Below are 17,874 nucleotides of genomic sequence, written 5' to 3'. Positions count from 1 at the left end.
TATTACGGTAGCACCTCGTCGCAGCAAACTTCAGGGTACCGGAAAGACTGTTCATTATAACCAATATTTCGTCATATCCAGTATGAAATTATCAAAATTGTCCTATTTATGATGCAATTCTAGGTTTGCAAAAAACCGATGAATCAAAATGATCGAGACACATGCTCGATCAAAATCCCGAAAAAAAGAAGACAAGCAATGTGAATTTCTTAATTCATTCAAACGACTTTATTAGCTTTAAATATACGTATATCTCTGTCTTTATCGTGTAAAACCTCTTCGACGTGCATTGTCTTTTTCAACATGTCGATAAATCTCCAGTCTTTATCGTAGCGTATTTTACAGGACAGAAACACTACAGTTTCACTATTGCTGAGATTCGTAAGTGTCTTGAGTAAGTCTTGAAATAATGATTCGATGTAGATGACATCGGCGCCGACGATAACATCAAATGTACCGAATTCCGGATAGTTTTTTGTCCAGTCTAATTCTGCGACCGTTAATCGAGAATTGTCCAATTCGTTGTGCTTAACAACATTTCGTATATGATCCAGCACCTCCTGTCTGTCCGTAATGGTAACCTCTGCACCTTGACAAGACAAAATCAGAATCTGTTATATAGAAAAGGAAAATTTTGATCTAGATACAGATGAGATTGAAAGCTTTTTCCAAAAATAATCATTTTACAGAGAATTGAGGAGAAGTTCTGATGAAATGAGATGATAACGAAAAACTTCTGCTATGTAAGCATTTCAATAAATACAAGCAAAAATTCATAAAGACTAGCCTTTATGAATTTTTGACACAAGGCATTAAAAGATTATTAGACTTACCTAATACATTTGAGTAAAGGCCGACAAGACCTGTTCCTGCACCAATTTCTAGCACTTTCTTTCCCTTGACAAGTTCAGCCTTGCCTTGCAAGAAATCGCTCAACACAGTTGCCTGAAGCAAACAGAAGTTTGGAATGCACGTCATAAATGCTTATTCTGCTTTTTTACTGATAATTTTGATACTTACAGCGTCCCAAACCACACCAGCGACTCCTAACTCGGTCCACTTTTGCTTAACACTTAGAACCTTGTCTTTACAAGTATAATGCCATTTATCGTCGTAAAAGCGTTCGAGGAAGTTTTGTTTTTCTTCATAAACAACTAATGCCATATTTGTATTACTGTTACTGGCACATTTTGCGAGCTGTGGATCATTCAGAGACTGGACCGGTGCACTGTGACTGTTGGCACTGTGGCTACAGTGTTCCTCACTGTTCGACTCGTAGCTGTGGCTGGTATAGATTCCTATTACCAGCTGTAGCAGTATAGTGGTCAATAATTCAGAGGTGGATTTATAAAGCATTAGATTGTTCCTTGAAATGAAAAAAATTGAACAGAACATTAGATAAATGATAATCTGTTAAAAGGCCTCCCTTAATCGCTACATAGACACTGCAGGGCCAAAGGCAAGTATTCTTGATGCAATGAAAGGTTCAGTTACGTTGGATAGGTAAACTAATTAATTGTCATTGACCACTGACTGACAAGAAGGTGACAATTAAGAGGTGACTATTATTAATCATCATAATTTTTTAATTTGGCTAGTGCAGGAGGTGTTTCATTGCGTACTCTATCATACACCTCCTGCTCTGATAAAGAATAGCCAAATAGATGTCCCTGCATGCTTCATTACTATATTACCCTTAAAAAAGTTCGCCAAAGAAAAAATATTTTTGGTCCGGTCGACGACCTTGAGTAAATCTCTGAGTGAGGGAAGCGAGTATTGGCCAGATTCCGAATCCGAATCCGTGATTTACGCTTATTCCACCGTGTACATTTCCGCATTGAGTCGCACTGATTTATAACAGCTGCTTAGTGTTCAAAAGCCCTTCTTTAAAGATGGTATTACTGGAAAATGATAACGTGAGTAACAACGTAGTCTTGTATTCGAAGCCGTTCTTATTTTGTCGCGAAATGGTGCTACAATTCAAAGCATTCTCACCAAGGCAAACCTAATAAAGTTAGACCCGTCCCAATTCAATTCTATTATATTCAATAAACAATATGTCATTTCTTTCGAGTGGTCGTATAAACTCCAATCTCAATGTTGTTGACAGAAAAATGATGAGTAACGCCAGTGCTTCGTCGTTCCGCAGTGCAGGACTGACCGATTCACTGGTCCCACCCACCAGCTGATTGGAATCACCTCAGCGGCAGCGATAACATAAGTCCGCTTACTTGCTCCGGGCGCATAGGGATTCCTAGCTGCCCTCTCTCCTATACAGATCATTACTATCATTAATCTCTCTCCTGTTGCGTATAGTCAACCACCGATATATCACCCTCCCATTTACCGCCACCCCGCCTACCGCCAGGTTTTCTCAATGACAATGTACGGTACATTTCTTTACAAATAGTGCCAAAATCGTTCTGCACCGATGTGGGTGGTATATCAGGGGTTGATTGTATATGCTACATTTGGATGCAAAAATGTACCATAAAGATACAAAACTTGTCATCATTGGGTGCATGCCATCTTCCATACCATCAATCTATTCTGCATTCATCTGCAATTTGAAGATTATGCCAGTTGCACACTTGGTAGTTCGTTTAAGGATATTACAAATTCGTAGTCTATTCGGCAAACATAGATTGGCAATGTAAAGGCAACAGTTAAAAGTCAAAAGGGTCACTACAGCAAGTCGTGCTGAAACAAGTCCACCGAGCAAGCCTTTATAAGTTGGGCGACTATTCCATCGAGGGAGATGGAAGATCTTGGCATGATGTTGTTTAATTGATCCGGTTGGCCGATAGATATGTTTGCTTCTCTACCAGTTCTATTGTCTTCATTTTGTTTATGTTGCAGTTTTTGAGTGAGCTGACAAGATATTTTCAAAGGTCAAAACAGTCAGGATCTCTTACTATCACGATGAAACGGTGTAAGTAGTCGAATGACCCATGGAGCTAACTGAACCATTTGGTAGATTTAAACTTCAGGGTCACGACACCACAGTCTTGGGAAATTGCTCCTCTTATTCATTAAGTTGATTGATTTGATTTAATGCTATTTGTTGGTATGTCCCTTGCAAACCTGCTACACCTGCCTAGAATCAAACAGGGCCGGGGGGTATAGATTGTCAAAAGTTGGAAACTCTTAATTTATACCACCCTTGTGACCTAATTCAGTCGAGTTTTGATATACCAGGTGAAATATTTAGGGATCTTAAGATACCAGTATTACAAAATATTGCAGATGATGGTCGCACTACACCTCAGCCTAAGGATAAGAAAGATCAAAAAGGAACCAGTTCCACCAGCCACCAAACCACACCACAAGAGGAATTAAAGTGTTTAATTAGAGCATCATTAGGAAGCAAGAAAATAGCTACAGTAGTGAGTATAATTCAATTTAGTCTTAACCTAGGCTTTAAACGTTTTATTAAACTAGTTCTTTTAATTTTCCAATAGTATCATGCAGAGCCAATAAGAATATTGACTTAAGGCTTAATGAATTATCATCATTAACTGTTACTTATGCTTTGCAAATTTTTTCGATTCATTTTAGGTAAATCAGAAGGAAATGAATAGATTTCAATTAGTAAGTAGTGATGTAAATTTAAGACATTGGTTACACGATCAATTATGGCATCAATTCCAAAATTCGAAGACCAGCCGTAGGTTGGTTAGAGAAAAGTGTCTTTGTAAAATTTTGTACTCATCAGCAACAATGCTGTATTGCATTTCAGGCCTATGCAAATGTAATCAAAGCCAATATGGATGGATTGAAGAAGAAAGAGAAGAAAACCAAAGCGAAAACGAAAAGGAAGGCATAAATCCAAAGAATATATAGTACTGATTCATAACTTTAGTGTATATACCTTCGAACCGATGAGTTTTGTGCAATTGAATTATTTGGTGAATGCGAAGAATGGTTGTGTATTTATGGATGGACATTAAATAAAAATCTTATCTAAGTCTTGTACAATGCATATTTATAGTCATTATTTGTCAAATGTCTTTTCACTGACGTGTACAGAGGGACTTTAATATGATAAATAAAAGGATAATGATGATGATTATGGTAATCGGTTGCTCATAGCTGTTTTGATGGTCTATTTTTCTGGACAAAGTTCTTGCTTGTTGATATTTGACCAAGCTACAAACATATAATATGAACTACTACAGTCAAACTAACTTAGATCAATGAACCGTAGCAGGGACATTCATTATCCAAATGACTTCTACTGACTCAGTAGATTAAATTGGATATACAACTTCGACTGAAAAACAGTGAGGACAGGTAGTGTGACATAATCATGGATTTGATTAAAAATCTGTGGAAGTTGAAGTTAAACTTCAACAGAATTGAAATGGACAATTTTGTTTGAAAACACTTAACCTCAGTACTGATCCAAGAGTGCAACGTTGTGTCTTTTGTTCTTAATTTTTGATAAAATGTTTTTAATCTTCTAAAATTTTGTATATTGTGGGCCTTGTTCATGCTGATGTGAAATTGCTCCTTCAAAAGTTTTCTCTGGGAGCACTCCCAGGACATGGGCACCTGCTTGCTAGACTCCAAACTCCTTGATCTCTGGAAAAAAAATGAAATTTCCTCAATTCTCCAAATAACCGATACATAGGTTTTCCTATTAACTACAAAAATTTATCCAGAGAAATTGCAACTGAATGAATCATTCCACATTCATCCGTGATATATCGATAAAAAGTGAGAAAAGATTTGTTGAACTATTTCTAATAAACTTTATTTTTCAATTCCTTTTATTCAAGTTACAGTCTTATGAATGTCAGCTTTAGAAGCTAGTCCACTGACGCCGTATCGGGCTTTGAACTGCGGACTGTAACATATTCCCAGCTCTACTGAGTACGCACCGCGATCAATATCTATTTCATAGATGATAGTATGGATCACTAAAAGGTTTACGCTATCTAACAGACAATGGGACCTACACACAAACATTTAAGTACCTTAAGTATTAAAACAACTACACAAATACTTATGACTTGAACAGTATTTCCGATTGTTTTACAGCCAGAAACAAGAGCAGCTTTTTTCTTATTCATCATGTATGGAAGTTTGAACACAAATTTTATTTGCAGTTTCGGTTATCAGCACCTTGTAAAACTCAACCTTTTTACAGTCGACGTCTACGCGATAATTGTTACGTCATACTCTACTATAAACACTATAAAAGATCATTTCTATTCTATCGATGACAAATATATATATATTATATCGGAACATTTATTTAACATTAAGTCCATTAACATTACTTTGTATTGCATATAAAAATATTTCATGGCAGGATGCACAGTCTACGAACAATTCAGTAGAGTACGCTTCAGTCCGATATGCCTTACAGAAAGCATAGTGTGCATTTTCGTAGCGGTATGTCTAACTGAGATCAAAATTCAGAAGATGTCATTTTGAATTTTCGGTCAGACTATGCAGTATGTCTGACCATGAATGCAACAGTTACACAGAATCGCTTGCATATGAATGAAAATTTTGATTGACAGGCAGTCGGGCAGCGGTGTTTCACCCCTACACGTCACACACTACTTTCAAAAGCGTAACAAAAATACATACATATGTAGGTGTAAAATGATATAACATTCATATTCCAGTACACTGTAAAATGCGCTATTGATTTTCAACCTATAATTTCGTAAGGAAATCTTTCCCATTTCAAATTCGTATTTATATTTAATATTTTCATCATACCTGCAATATATGAGTAACAAAATCAGCACGGAAACTATGAATTCCATTCGTCTCAGAAATTACCAAAAACTTTCATATACGCATAATTCGGATTAAAAATTACGGTCCCATGTGATCAAACTTACACGTACTCAACTGCAGCCAGAATCTTGACCAAATAGCCACTTAATCTGGAAAATTTGATATAAAATTCTAGCGAACACAATCGATGTCTAGATTAGACCAAAATGCTGACTAAGCGGGTTGTATAACTATATAATGCATATCTTTGGGGTATGTCAAAGAGACCTAACTGTACATCCTGCCTAAATTCATGAGATTTCTTCAAACTTGTTTAATATCAACAAAAACCTTGTTACCTGAATTACCCAATCTTTGAGACAGATTCAAACAAATACCTACTGGTACTTAACACATAATTAACCACTGAGTGGACTCTAAAACAACATCTTATCAGTAAATCATTCTTAAGTTGGATAAGGCCTCAATTTATTATATAATCATCATCTTTTATACACTAAATTGACAAGTTAAAAATGTGACTTTCTTATTTTTCAAAAGCCGCAATCACACAAGCGTTTTCGGCCCATGCCAAATTTTGGCTTGGAAGACAGAACCACTGACTGTTCACATGTGCAAAATGGGCCCGTGCCTGTTTGGCCCGACCATAAATGTCGGACCAGGCCAGAGACAAATTTTAGCACAGGTCAAATCATTGCGCGTGAATCTTTACTGTTCCTGAAGTGACTCACTTCGCTTTGTTTAGCATCGAGTGAGTGGTTTATGTGTGACCACACTCTAATTAGGCATAGGCTAAATTTGACATGGGCCTGATCCGTGCCAATTTGGCACGGCCAAATCATCTCCGTGTGATTACGCCTGAAGTTTCATTATTTCTCCAGTTCAACCAGTACCAAAATAATCCAACTTAAGCATGGTTTACATTCACTATCATTTATACTGCTGGTTAATACACAGCTTGACAAGACCTTGGACATACGCCATGATTATTATTACATTCTTGTATCATTCGTAAAAAAATAAATTATCAACATACGCTTTGTTATGTATCCAGCTATGTACACGAATGCGAATGCCGAGTGTGATATGTTTTGAAAATGTCAAGTCAACAGACAAAATGAAATAAAACAACGCATTTTAAGCTGAAGTAAATGCAAACTTCAAACTTGCTTCAAGTGTTTTTTTTTTGTAGATTGGATAAACATTTTTTAAGAAAGCAATGACTGGTTAAATGCATCGAACATTAGAATCTAAAACCAATGAGTAATAAGTAAACTACTCTCACAGTAGTTGAATTTTTTGACTTCATCAAACTATTAACTTCAACGTAGGAACATGCTTGGGTTCGAACGCAACAGAATCGAGACTACCACGGTATGAACTTGTTATGTATCCAGCTATGTACACGAATGCGAATGCCGAGTGTGATATGTTTTGAAAATGTCAAGTCAACAGACAAAATGAAATAAAACAACGCATTTTAAGCTGAAGTAAATGCAAACTTCAAACTTGCTTCAAGTGTTTTTTTTTTGTAGATTGGATAAACATTTTTTAAGAAAGCAATGACTGGTTAAATGCATCGAACATTAGAATCTAAAACCAATGAGTAATAAGTAAACTACTCTCACAGTAGTTGAATTTTTTGACTTCATCAAACTATTAACTTCAACGTAGGAACATGCTTGGGTTCGAACGCAACAGAATCGAGACTACCACGGTATGAACTTAACTGCCTTAGCAAACCCTTAGTGCCCAGCTATTCATGCACCTGGTAATTTCATACCTAGGGAGTCTCAAGATGCTATCTCTCACAGGGGTTGTTGTCAGCGGGTGTTACTCCGCCCTCATATTGGCATAATCTGTTCAACGATCACGGCGCAGTTCGGATGTTTATTCATTACGTGTTTGCGACAGTTTCCTTTCAACGACGTCGCGTAAGGACAATACGGACACTTGAATGGTTTGATTCCTTTATGAGTGTGCTGCAGTCGTTTATGTATCCTCAGTCGGTCAGCGTACTGAAAACATGAAAGATCATGTTAGAGATAGAGATCCTAAGATGTACAGGATGAATTGACCCTAAACTATACATGTAGTTCATATACATTTCAACTAGAATACCCCCGCAAATGCTGACAAGTTGTTCACGTAAGATTGCTACATCAGAACATGCCAAAATTATGAATAGCAGTTTACTACATGGTTCCAGGTTAAATGGACCAAATATTTCATCCGAATTACTGTAAGTGAAAATTTGGATTGAAAAATCCGAATTAAGTGAGTTCTACTGTAGTTGTATCAAGTTTCATCAAGACACTACGGAAGACTATGGAGTAGCTTGTGCAGGATTTACTATATAGACGCATGGAAGGACAAGCTGACTCCAGTACATCCCCTTTACTTTTCTTTGCGGGGGTATGATATATGATAGAAGAGAATACGAAATATGGCGAAAGGAATTACTTATTTGAAATGCAACATACATGTATACTTAGTACATCCTATATCCAAAGAATTTCAAATGTCAATCGTGCTCACCTTTGTCCTGAATCCGCAGATGTCGCATACAAACGGTTTGTGTTCGTATTTTGAGTGTATGCGCATGTGAACAGCCCGCTGTTTGGTATTTGGAAATGGTTTGTGACATATCGGACAATCGAACAGTGTCGCTGCAGCTGATTCTGAAAATTTCAACCACACAATACATCGCATAGAAAGTATATTTGAATGGATGCATCATTTATATATTTCTTTGAGAATGGAACCCAGTTCCATAGACCTGAGACTTTAAACAGAAGTCAAAATTCCAAGTACTTGGACTCTATCTAAATTTGACTCGCAACCATCCGGAGTCAGATTAAACTCACAAATGCAGAAAAAGGATCAATGTCAAAGTGAAAGAGGGGTCTAGTTAATTCACGATTGCAGAACTGGGTCCAGAGCAAAATCAAACTCACAGTCTGTGAAACAAGGTTCGCAAAAATTATGGTTTTCTTTAGATTTGAATACCTGGAATACTCGGCATGTTTTCCACTTCTGTTTCTTCGTCCTCCATTTTGCTATCATTTTCAATCTTCGGTCCAACGCCGGGCAAAAACGATTGCGGCGCGATTCCCGGCATCATGCTGTTCGACGCGTTTCCGTTCGGTAACATGAAAAGCGCCATCGGCAACATCGGGTTGACGCCGGCCATATTAACGTTGATGAGATTCTGTCCGGCAGCCGGCAGCATAATCGGCGGCAAACCTTGCTGCTGTAACGCTTGGTTAAACTGTTGATTTTGATTCGCAGCCAACGTATCGGGCGGATTAAAACCCAGTAACCCGGACAAAGTTCCTTGGTTTTGAACAGCTGCCGTTTCGGGGTTCGCGGCGTTCGTGTTGTGCGCGACCGAATTATCGACCGGCGTCGGATTCGTTGTATTCACAGCAGCGGCGCACGATTCCGTACTAGAGTCCGGCACGTTAGCGTACGTTGATTCCGGAGCCGTCGAGCTTAAAGTTTGCGATTGATATTTGACGGCGGCGGGCGCGTTCGCTGGCGAATCGCCGCCGTTAGCCGACGACGGTTGAGGCAACACTTGCGACGGTAGTAACCCGGGCATCGGCGGCAATAACTGTCCGAGCGCTTGCGCGTTCGCCGTCAACGCCGATAAACATTGCAACGCCTGCGACGGAAGCTGACCGGAAAGCAAAGGCGGTAAACCGAGACCGGAGTTCGCACCCGTACCCATCGTCTGAGACGTGTTCGGAACATTAGCTCCGAATTGTCCGTTGAAGTTACCGGGCATCAGACCGGAGAGTCCGGGCAGCGTGCCGCCCGCCATACTCATCATCAGACTCTGCAACGCGGCTTGTTGGTTCGCGACGGAGCTGAGGAGGGCATTCGTCGCCGCGTTCATCGAAGCGACGTTCGACCCTGTCGCAGTCGAGCTCGCGTGACCCGCGCTGCCGTTAGCCAAACCGGAAGTAGACGCCGCCGCAGAAGACTCGTTATTCGCGCAGCCGGCCGGCGCGTAATGCGACCCGTTCGTGACCGTCGAAAACGAAGACGCCGCCTCCGATATACTGGGCGTGATCTCCGTCGACCAGACGGGATTCGTGTCCATCGAATGCGACGACGAACTCGGTATCGGCGGTGACATGCTCTCCGGCGACGAGTTCTGCGAGCGCAGGTTCAAAATCGTGCTGATATACTTGCTTTTGTCTTTTTCGCGACGGATCGCCGAAACGGGAACGTCCGCGGCCGCCGTCGCCGCGAACCGACTCGTCGTCGGCGTCGAACGTATCTGCGACGACGAACACAACCGCATCGAATTACCGAAACCCTGCGGCTGCCACGACAGCTCCATGTGGTTCTTCATCGGCGAAAACGGATTCGGCGAGTACATGTGATTCTCGTCGTCATTCGTCGACGTTTCCGAGTCAGCCTGACCCACGCCGCCGACGCCGCACGATGTCGTATTCTTTTTATTCGAAAGCTGCGCGCAGATGAACTCGAGCGTTTTATTCTTCGGTTTATCCGGATCCGGCGGACTGCAGCTGTACTTGTTCAGACCGTGATGATGCAACTGTGACGACGATCGCGAATTCAAATTTTCGTGAATAACCGATCGCATCGCGACCGTCTTACCGCCGACTGTGATCGGTTCGTACGTCACGTGAACGTCAGATCCTTTGCTCGCGACGCCGCAGCTGCTGCCGTTACCGATATTTTCGCCCGGGTAAAAATTCTCCGGCGGTTCCTGTTTGATGCCGCGTTCGAGAACCTTCTGATCCTCGACGACGTCGTAACCGGATAGATAATCCGAGCTGAAACTCGTACTGGCGTCGAGTTGTAGCGAGTTGTTGAACTCGGGTGGCGACGGCGGGTTCAACGCTGATTTATCGGTCAGCTTGCACGACGACGACGATGACGCCGCCGACTGTTGACCGTCAGTCGCATCGATCTTCTCGTGTCGCGGCAACAGTTTGCAGAACTCCTCGCAGTGTGAGATCGCCGAATCGATGAACAACGCGCGCGCCGTGCTGAGCATCGCGTGCACGTTGTCTTTATTCAGAACGAGGTTCTGTCCGTAGACATATTCCATCAGGTGTTTGAAGCAGTCCTCGTCAGCATCCTGCAGGTAGTATTCCTGCAACAACGAACCGGTGTCGAGCGACGCTTTGAAATGACTGCTCGCGCTGACTAGAACGAGCGAGTGTACGCTGTAACGCAAGCTGTTGCCGACGACAATCGTGATGTCGCATAGACGTCCTTCGACTCGTAGTTTGTACAGTTCGGCGGGCACGCCGGCCCACCATAGTGGCATGTATTCCTTCTCCTCAACCATGTTGGCATATTGCGCCGGCTACATTTTCTTCACCTAGAAAAGTTGAAACGATAACGTGAAAAGGATATATATCGATGACGAAAAACTAACTTGAAAGTTCATTGACGCCTTGTTGAAGAATAACGCATATATATCGCCTAACTCATATAAGTTGCCTGACATTATCGACAATGAATAATATAATATACTAATGACGATCAATAAAGTTATTTTCAATTTGAATATATCCACAGTTGAATTGAATTGACTGGTAACCAGTCTAGCCCTAATAGTGATTGTGTAGGGCACATCCACTCATAATTCATTATCAAAAAGACATTGAAAAGAAAATAAGAGTTATGAAATATATTTCATTACAAAATGAACACCGAAATTCTCAATTGTCATAGTCATTTTGAAACGCATATACTGTAGTATATGTATATATGATATACTGTTCATCAACTCATAGGGAACCCCTTAAATAACACATACTAGGTATCAATGTATATAAACATTATTGTAACGGTTTTTACGGCATCACAAAAGTATATCATGGAGAATTTATGAACAATTTTCAGGTGCCTGCCCTCACATCCAGAGTGCTTCAGAACCATCCCAAAAGCAATCAAAATACGAAAATGCCCTCATCATGTTACGAATATACCAGTAATCTGCCATATTGTAAAACTGCAAATAATGTTTCCCTGGGAACGATGCATCAGCCATTTGATTGCAGTTGCGCAATCTTTTAGTAATCGCATCGATATCGTTATGGAACATACTACACATTTGGAAACGCAACGGAATGATCTAAAGAAAAGATATTATCGATACCAGGTGGGCCTAGACCTGAGCATGATTCAGAGCATTGTGTTGTAATTGTGAATATTTGATAGAACAAACGTACAAAATAATGAATTTCAAAAAAATGATTTAAACTAACTCAAATAGGCTATTATGATAAATATCTATATGAAAATGAGGAAAGACACAAAAATAAGGAAACTTGATAATATTAATGTTATACTGAATATGATAATCAAACTACATTGACAAAAAATGTAAAAATATTCTGATCGTATGACACAATTCATTACATTACATAATATACACTAGTAATAATATACTCTACCATAATATACGCTGGTCAATCACCAAATTCAAAATTGTATTTTGAATACCGAAGTTAATTACTGCGGTTCACTAGTTCACCTAGATGTTTTCATCCAAGGTCACCGCTCTCAGATCAGCATATCCTAATGAACTTTATGAATGTACACAAAAAAGCGTGAGCCTATTTTAGATCGAATGCTTCATAACGACCCCTTCGGATCCGTCTTACCGAATACGACGAAAACATACTAAATTTCCTAGTCGAAATATCCGAGCATTTTTTCCGTCGTCGATTTCTCGGAACGCATTTCTCGAAAAAATGTTCGCGTTATATCTAACTAGTCAACGTGCACGGTGGTAATACAAAATAGCTGCACGATGATAACGCGGAGAGCCTAGAGAGAGAGAGCGAACGGTCTTTTCACTGAGTCACCAACAACCTCATTAGCATAATCATTATTGGAAAGTTAATAAAATCGACAACTGGCTGATGAATTATTAATGCGACCCGGAAAAGAATGAAAGCTGGGTCAACGAGGATCAGGGCTCGGGCTCTTGTGTACGCGAATGAGGTTTTTGAATTACAATCATCATCGTACTCGCGGGTTGGTATGGCGCGTTTGAAAAGACGACGTTAGACATCGCCGCGGAAAAATAAAGCGTTCATCATCATTCAGCGCGGCAGATCATTATGTCCATCGGTCGTACATGAATAATGCGACGATAGAAGAAGAAAGTCTCGCGGCAATCTACGAAATCCTAATTGTTCAACGACTCGTAGCAAAAACCTGTTTTATGAAATATCACTATTGATTTATCGATTTAAATATCACTCATTGTCGATGTAATTAACCCCATCACGCAAAGAAATTTAATGAATTAATTAATTAGAACTGATTAATTTTATTAATTCCGAAATTATTTGAAATACTTTTTGAAACCGATGAAATTCATATTCACGGTGGACGCTTTCCATCCGTTCACAAATCTACAGAGTTTTCCATGTGATTACGCGGAAATTCCCCAAGTGAATCAAGAGAAATTCCTAGGTTTAAAATGTTACAATTCATTCATTTTTCATTAAATCATGTGTATTGACAAAGAAATACACGTGATCAATAATAGCATATCCAAATTTCCTGAGATTTTTGGTGAATTTTGTCAAATTCCCTTAGTTTTCCCTGATTTATTTTCTAGATTTATCCGATTCCCCCAGGTTTTCCGGGTCAGTGGCCACCCTGCTACTGGTATAGAATCGTACGACGTCTGATCTGTACAGTACGCAGGCCTACAGCCTACGCACGCGAGTAAACCCCGTAATGAATGGATAAGATATCCATATTCGCCGAACGCGGCTACGATTATTTAACGCGATTTTTCATGCAGTCGAGCAAAAATCGCGAGATATACGTATACGTTGCCAGGCAACGACGGTCGGTATTCATCATTATCGTGCGATGAATGGATCAACGCGGAATGACGGGTTTGAAAATACAACCGGGAATTGCTTTACATGCGCTTCAGGCGCAATCCATTAAATTTTTTAGATAGATGCTTCTTGTAACAGCAGCTGGGTTTGGCGACACGTGAATTGTCTCGAACTCGGGGCCCACGAACCAGTACTATTTGACTCGCGATAGGAAGAGATACCATACACAGGGTACATCAGGGTGTCTCAGAAAATATATTATCCAAGGTTGAAGATAAATTATTCATGATCTATAAAAATACTGTATCAATTTTTTTTCTTTGGGGCGGGGAGGGAGGGGGTGTTGGGGGGAAGGGTTGGTAGATTTTTGTCATGTTTTTTACTGAATGGCCATGAAAATGGAGTCGAACCAGAAGCAAGTACGGTAATAAGGATTGTTCCATTGTGTACGTTTATTGATAAATGACCAGCTGCCATCTGAGATATAATAATTAAATCAACTGAGACAGATTTTTCCTTAATAAAAAGTTGTTGATGCTTCACTAATCAAACTTCTCAGTAACTTGTTCAATATCACAACCAGTTTTACCAATTAACAGTTTAGCTTATTTCCCTCGCAGAATTTTGACACATCAGTATCTGACTGTAGTGAACCGATATAAATCTCAGTATAGTTAACGAATAAAAACCCACAGTAGCTTTGTAGAAACATTTTATCTCCTAACAGTTTAGGGGTTAAAACTAAACCTCATCTTCAGAGAAACAAAAAATACAATAATGAATTACAGTAATTCTGTTTCTACAAATCTACTGTGGGGTTTTATTCGTCGACATCAGTATGTGTTATTTGTGGCATTATTTTTCATTTAGGTTACTAACTACTACTGGAAAACCATCGAAATAATTTTTCAAATTTTCCAAACGTTTCAACGCACAAACTAATCCAAAATCATATCAACTAGGGATGAGTGTTTTTCGTACAAGGCCAAAACTCGAGTCATGAAAATGGAAATACATTTCATATCGCAAAATTACGTAGTCTAGAGCAAAATTAGACCTGCACTGAAGGATTCAAGTAAGACGAGTCTTCTGTTTTGCCGGGCTTCATTCGCTCCAGTGAGTATTTATTTGGAGGAGTTGCAACCAGGTTCTGACATTCGAATTAGAGGATCAATAAGTGATCTAAATTACAGGATGTCTTTCAGAAACCAATAATAACGATTATCATAATGCATACATGGAAACATCTCTGCAACAAAACCAACCACACATGACAAAATCTATGAACTAGAATTTAGCCGCAATCGCACTATCGCTAGTTAGTCCGCTTTAATTTGGCCTGTACCTGGAATGTACCGATCAGGAACGGACCAAATCGATACCGAACATTCACGAACACGTTTTCTAAATCCGCTGCTATTTCTGGTCCAGCTAGATATAACTTTGTGAATGATTGACAGGTGTTTAATTAAAGCGATCTATCTATTCACACACTGTTTTAAAATCTAGAACAGACCTAAAACCGTCTTTTTGGTGGTCTTAATCGGACCAATTTAGAATGGACTTTTCGCTAGTGTGAATCCTTGGTCCAAGTTCTAACTTAGAACTGACTAAATCTATAGCTGCGATCACACGGAGACGATTTGGCCCGGATCAGGCTTGGGCCAAATTTGACCCGTGCCTAATTAGAGCGCGCGTTCACACGTAAACCATTCACTCAATACTAAACAATGCTCAAACAAAGCGAAGTGGATCATTTCCGGTGCCAGTTGCAATTCAAGCGCAATTATTTGTCTGGTGCTAAAATTTGGCTCGGACCTGGTCTGACGTTTTTGGCCAAATTTTTCCCGGGCCAAAAATGTTCTTGTGATCGCGGCTTAGAACGCTTTGAATAATGTAGTGTAAATACAGCTTTGACTAAACTCATTAGGTATCCTATTTCTATGAGGCCACCAATTTTAAATTTGAGGGGCTTTGGGTGTGATCACTGAAATTTGTGGGTGTTTAAGATTAACTATAAACTTCAAGTAACTGTTTCAGTGCTTGATAAAAAAATGGCTAATCTAGGATTCTTTTATTGATAGGGTCATGAACTCTAAATTTGTATTTAGAGTCCATGATAGGACATGGAAATTGGAATGGTCACTTTATTTGATTGATTTAGGTAAATTTGGTCACACAATCGCTGCAGGTGTGACTTTTCAGGCCCTCCCCCAGAAAACCTTTGGAAATCTAGGGTATCAGGAACTATTAAGATATATTTTCTATTTTTTCTACATAAGATTCTCTAAGCTGACAAATTATTGCTGACTTATGGAAAAGATACATTTGAATTCCTGAATCCATCCTTAAAATAACTGATTCACTGCAACTAAATAAGCTCTTCGCAATAATCAAGAAAATTCCGAACATTTAGGGGTCTGGAAATTTTGGGGATGATATTCTAAACAGGCAGCCTAGACAATGTTGTAAAAAAAAGCCAATCCAATGTGTAGACAGTTTTCAAAGCAAATAAACAACACAATGTATTCAATATACAATGTATTCACTCACTAGCACTCCATGATGTAGATAGAACCATATAGGAATGGCCCTTTAGAAATATCTGATAAAGAAATTTCTGAGGCACATTTTTCAGAATTTGAGGGCTTACATTCAGAATTCAATTTAGAACCGACCTTCTGGTACCAGCTTCTATCCACGCATACAGAGATTTAGTCTTTTTCAAAATTTGAAACGGATTGGGATTGGTCTTTTAGGTCGATTCAAAATGGAACGCTCTAAAATGGAACGGACCAATTGGATGGACTTTTTTTCTAGTGTGAATGCTAAATTTTAGGCCTAAAAACTTCAAGACCTTTGATTAAGACAAATTTCCAGCATCTTTCCAAAAACTATAACTTTAAAGAATCAATTTCTTTAAAAACTGAAAAATTAAATCAACATCTACAAGAAATGGATTACACTGAAATATTTTGGGTTTATTTTCCTATTCTAATACGCTAACCACAAATATAACAATGACAGTTGACATACAGGCCTACTCGATTTCAAGCCAGATTTTAACTGTTTTTTTTTTATTTCGGGACCAAGAAAAGAAGCCTAGAGATAGACATATCCCAGAGATAGGTATATCATATGCGAGACATATCCCGGTGCACTGCCACGCACACGTTCATTGAAGCACTGTGTCGTAAAGTAGCTCTAAGCGTCATTGAGCACAAGTTCTCAACGTTCATGACACCAGACAAGATCATAGTAATAACTGTTCTGTTCACGTACATCAAGGGCGCATTAAGTTTCAAATGTCCAGCTGCTATATTACTTGATAATGGTGGAAAAAAAATATCAAGGCCGTAATTCCTCTCCCCGCCATAGAAGCAGCCACAGTAGCGATAGCTATGTGATATGTCAAAGTAACAGCAGTTTAGGAGTCCAGGGGCAGATCCAAGTTATATTCCACTGTATTCCAGAATAAAGTCAGAAAAATGTGAATAACATCAGGCCTATTTTCCAGAAGTACCTAATCTAACAGGAATGCCTTTAAATACAAGAAAAAGAGTTATTTTCAAACTTTTCGTGGGAAGGAACCCCATTCCCCCTTTAATGAGCTTTGCCGCTCGCAGATCATTGGGCAATAATTCTTAGGAATATAGACAAATTTAGCGGCTGGATCCGCCCCCGGAGTCCACACTTATATTATGTGTGGTCATGACCTTTCAACAAAACATTTTTTTCTACTTTAGCACCACACTAACGTCAGTTAAACAATTTGTTTAGTTTTAGTTTAGTTAGTGCGGTGTCAGTGTTAGTGTTAACAACATAACCCCCAGTAACGCTAGCGCGCCCTGGCCATATGACGGAAAGGTGACCTAAACTGGTGTGTATAGGCCTACCTAAACTCTTACCCACATTCTGAGTGACCTGAACTGTAGTCTTACCCACATTCTGAATATTCGAAACGTACACATTCTAAGCCCGCATTCTATCTGAACTTTCGAATACATTCTGATTGGTTATAGCTATTCATTGTGAACAAAATTTAATTTGATTTAATTGAATACCCAACAAAACGCTGAATGGCAAATCTGATTTACTTACTACAAGCATCACCATCGATATATCACTCGCATTCCCCGGTCGTATTTGTTTCCAACCAGTTTACAGGTAGCAGGATTCGTCACATAATCGAATAAACACAAATTTTAGTGCAAAAATTTGTGGCCCAAAAAACAAACAGCCCTGCGAATCCGTCAAGGTC

General features: G+C 39.5%; 3 protein-coding genes across 3 annotated transcripts; 1 reads left to right on the top strand and 2 right to left on the bottom strand.

Moving 5' to 3' along the window:
• Positions 1-218: 218 nt before the first annotated feature.
• Positions 219-1,739, bottom strand: LOC141914430 (protein N-lysine methyltransferase METTL21A-like). The gene is made up of 4 exons (XM_074805615.1): positions 1,695-1,739; positions 1,021-1,366; positions 834-945; positions 219-589 (listed from the first exon to the last, which is right to left on the bottom strand). Exons 2-4 carry the CDS (start codon positions 1,354-1,356, stop codon positions 219-221), a joined length of 819 nt encoding a protein of 272 aa, XP_074661716.1. The 5' UTR covers positions 1,357-1,366; positions 1,695-1,739.
• Positions 1,740-1,809: 70 nt separating this feature from the next.
• Positions 1,810-4,064, top strand: LOC141914807 (signal recognition particle 14 kDa protein-like). Its single transcript, XM_074806115.1, has 5 exons — positions 1,810-1,916; positions 2,860-2,932; positions 3,247-3,386; positions 3,559-3,591; positions 3,740-4,064. The coding sequence occupies exons 1-5, from the start codon at positions 1,893-1,895 to the stop codon at positions 3,824-3,826; spliced, it is 357 nt and encodes a 118-aa protein (XP_074662216.1). The 5' UTR covers positions 1,810-1,892; the 3' UTR covers positions 3,827-4,064.
• A 708-nt stretch (positions 4,065-4,772) lies between these two features.
• On the bottom strand, positions 4,773-17,845 carry LOC141911670 (uncharacterized). Its single transcript, XM_074802703.1, has 4 exons — positions 17,715-17,845; positions 8,767-11,122; positions 8,296-8,438; positions 4,773-7,775 (listed from the first exon to the last, which is right to left on the bottom strand). The coding sequence occupies exons 2-4, from the start codon at positions 11,087-11,089 to the stop codon at positions 7,602-7,604; spliced, it is 2,640 nt and encodes an 879-aa protein (XP_074658804.1). The 5' UTR covers positions 11,090-11,122; positions 17,715-17,845; the 3' UTR covers positions 4,773-7,601.
• Positions 17,846-17,874: the final 29 nt, after the last annotated feature.

The sequence above is a fragment of the Tubulanus polymorphus genome, chromosome 1, assembly GCF_964204645.1.
Source record: "Tubulanus polymorphus chromosome 1, tnTubPoly1.2, whole genome shotgun sequence".
NCBI classification, from domain to species: Eukaryota; Metazoa; Nemertea; class Palaeonemertea; order Tubulaniformes; family Tubulanidae; genus Tubulanus; species Tubulanus polymorphus.
Note: the sequence above shows the minus strand (reverse complement) of the source record. Positions and strands in the feature narration are given on the sequence as shown.

Coding starts and splice junctions, on each gene's coding strand:
- LOC141914430 (XM_074805615.1), bottom strand. CDS start 1,356: ATGCTTTATAAATCCACCTCTGAATTATTGACCACTATACTGCTACAG. Junction 946..1,020: donor CTGGTGTGGTTTGGGACGCT/GTAAGTATCAAA, acceptor TGTTTGCTTCAG/GCAACTGTGTTGAGCGATTT. Junction 590..833: donor CCTTTACTCAAATGTATTAG/GTAAGTCTAATA, acceptor TGTCTTGTCAAG/GTGCAGAGGTTACCATTACG.
- LOC141914807 (XM_074806115.1), top strand. CDS start 1,893: ATGGTATTACTGGAAAATGATAAC. Junction 1,917..2,859: donor TATTACTGGAAAATGATAAC/GTGAGTAACAAC, acceptor TTTATGTTGCAG/TTTTTGAGTGAGCTGACAAG. Junction 2,933..3,246: donor TACTATCACGATGAAACGGT/GTAAGTAGTCGA, acceptor AAAATATTGCAG/ATGATGGTCGCACTACACCT.
- LOC141911670 (XM_074802703.1), bottom strand. CDS start 11,089: ATGGTTGAGGAGAAGGAATACATGCCACTATGGTGGGCCGGCGTGCCC. Junction 8,439..8,766: donor AAACATGCCGAGTATTCCAG/GTATTCAAATCT, acceptor TGAAATTTTCAG/AATCAGCTGCAGCGACACTG. Junction 7,776..8,295: donor TCTGCGGATTCAGGACAAAG/GTGAGCACGATT, acceptor TCATGTTTTCAG/TACGCTGACCGACTGAGGAT.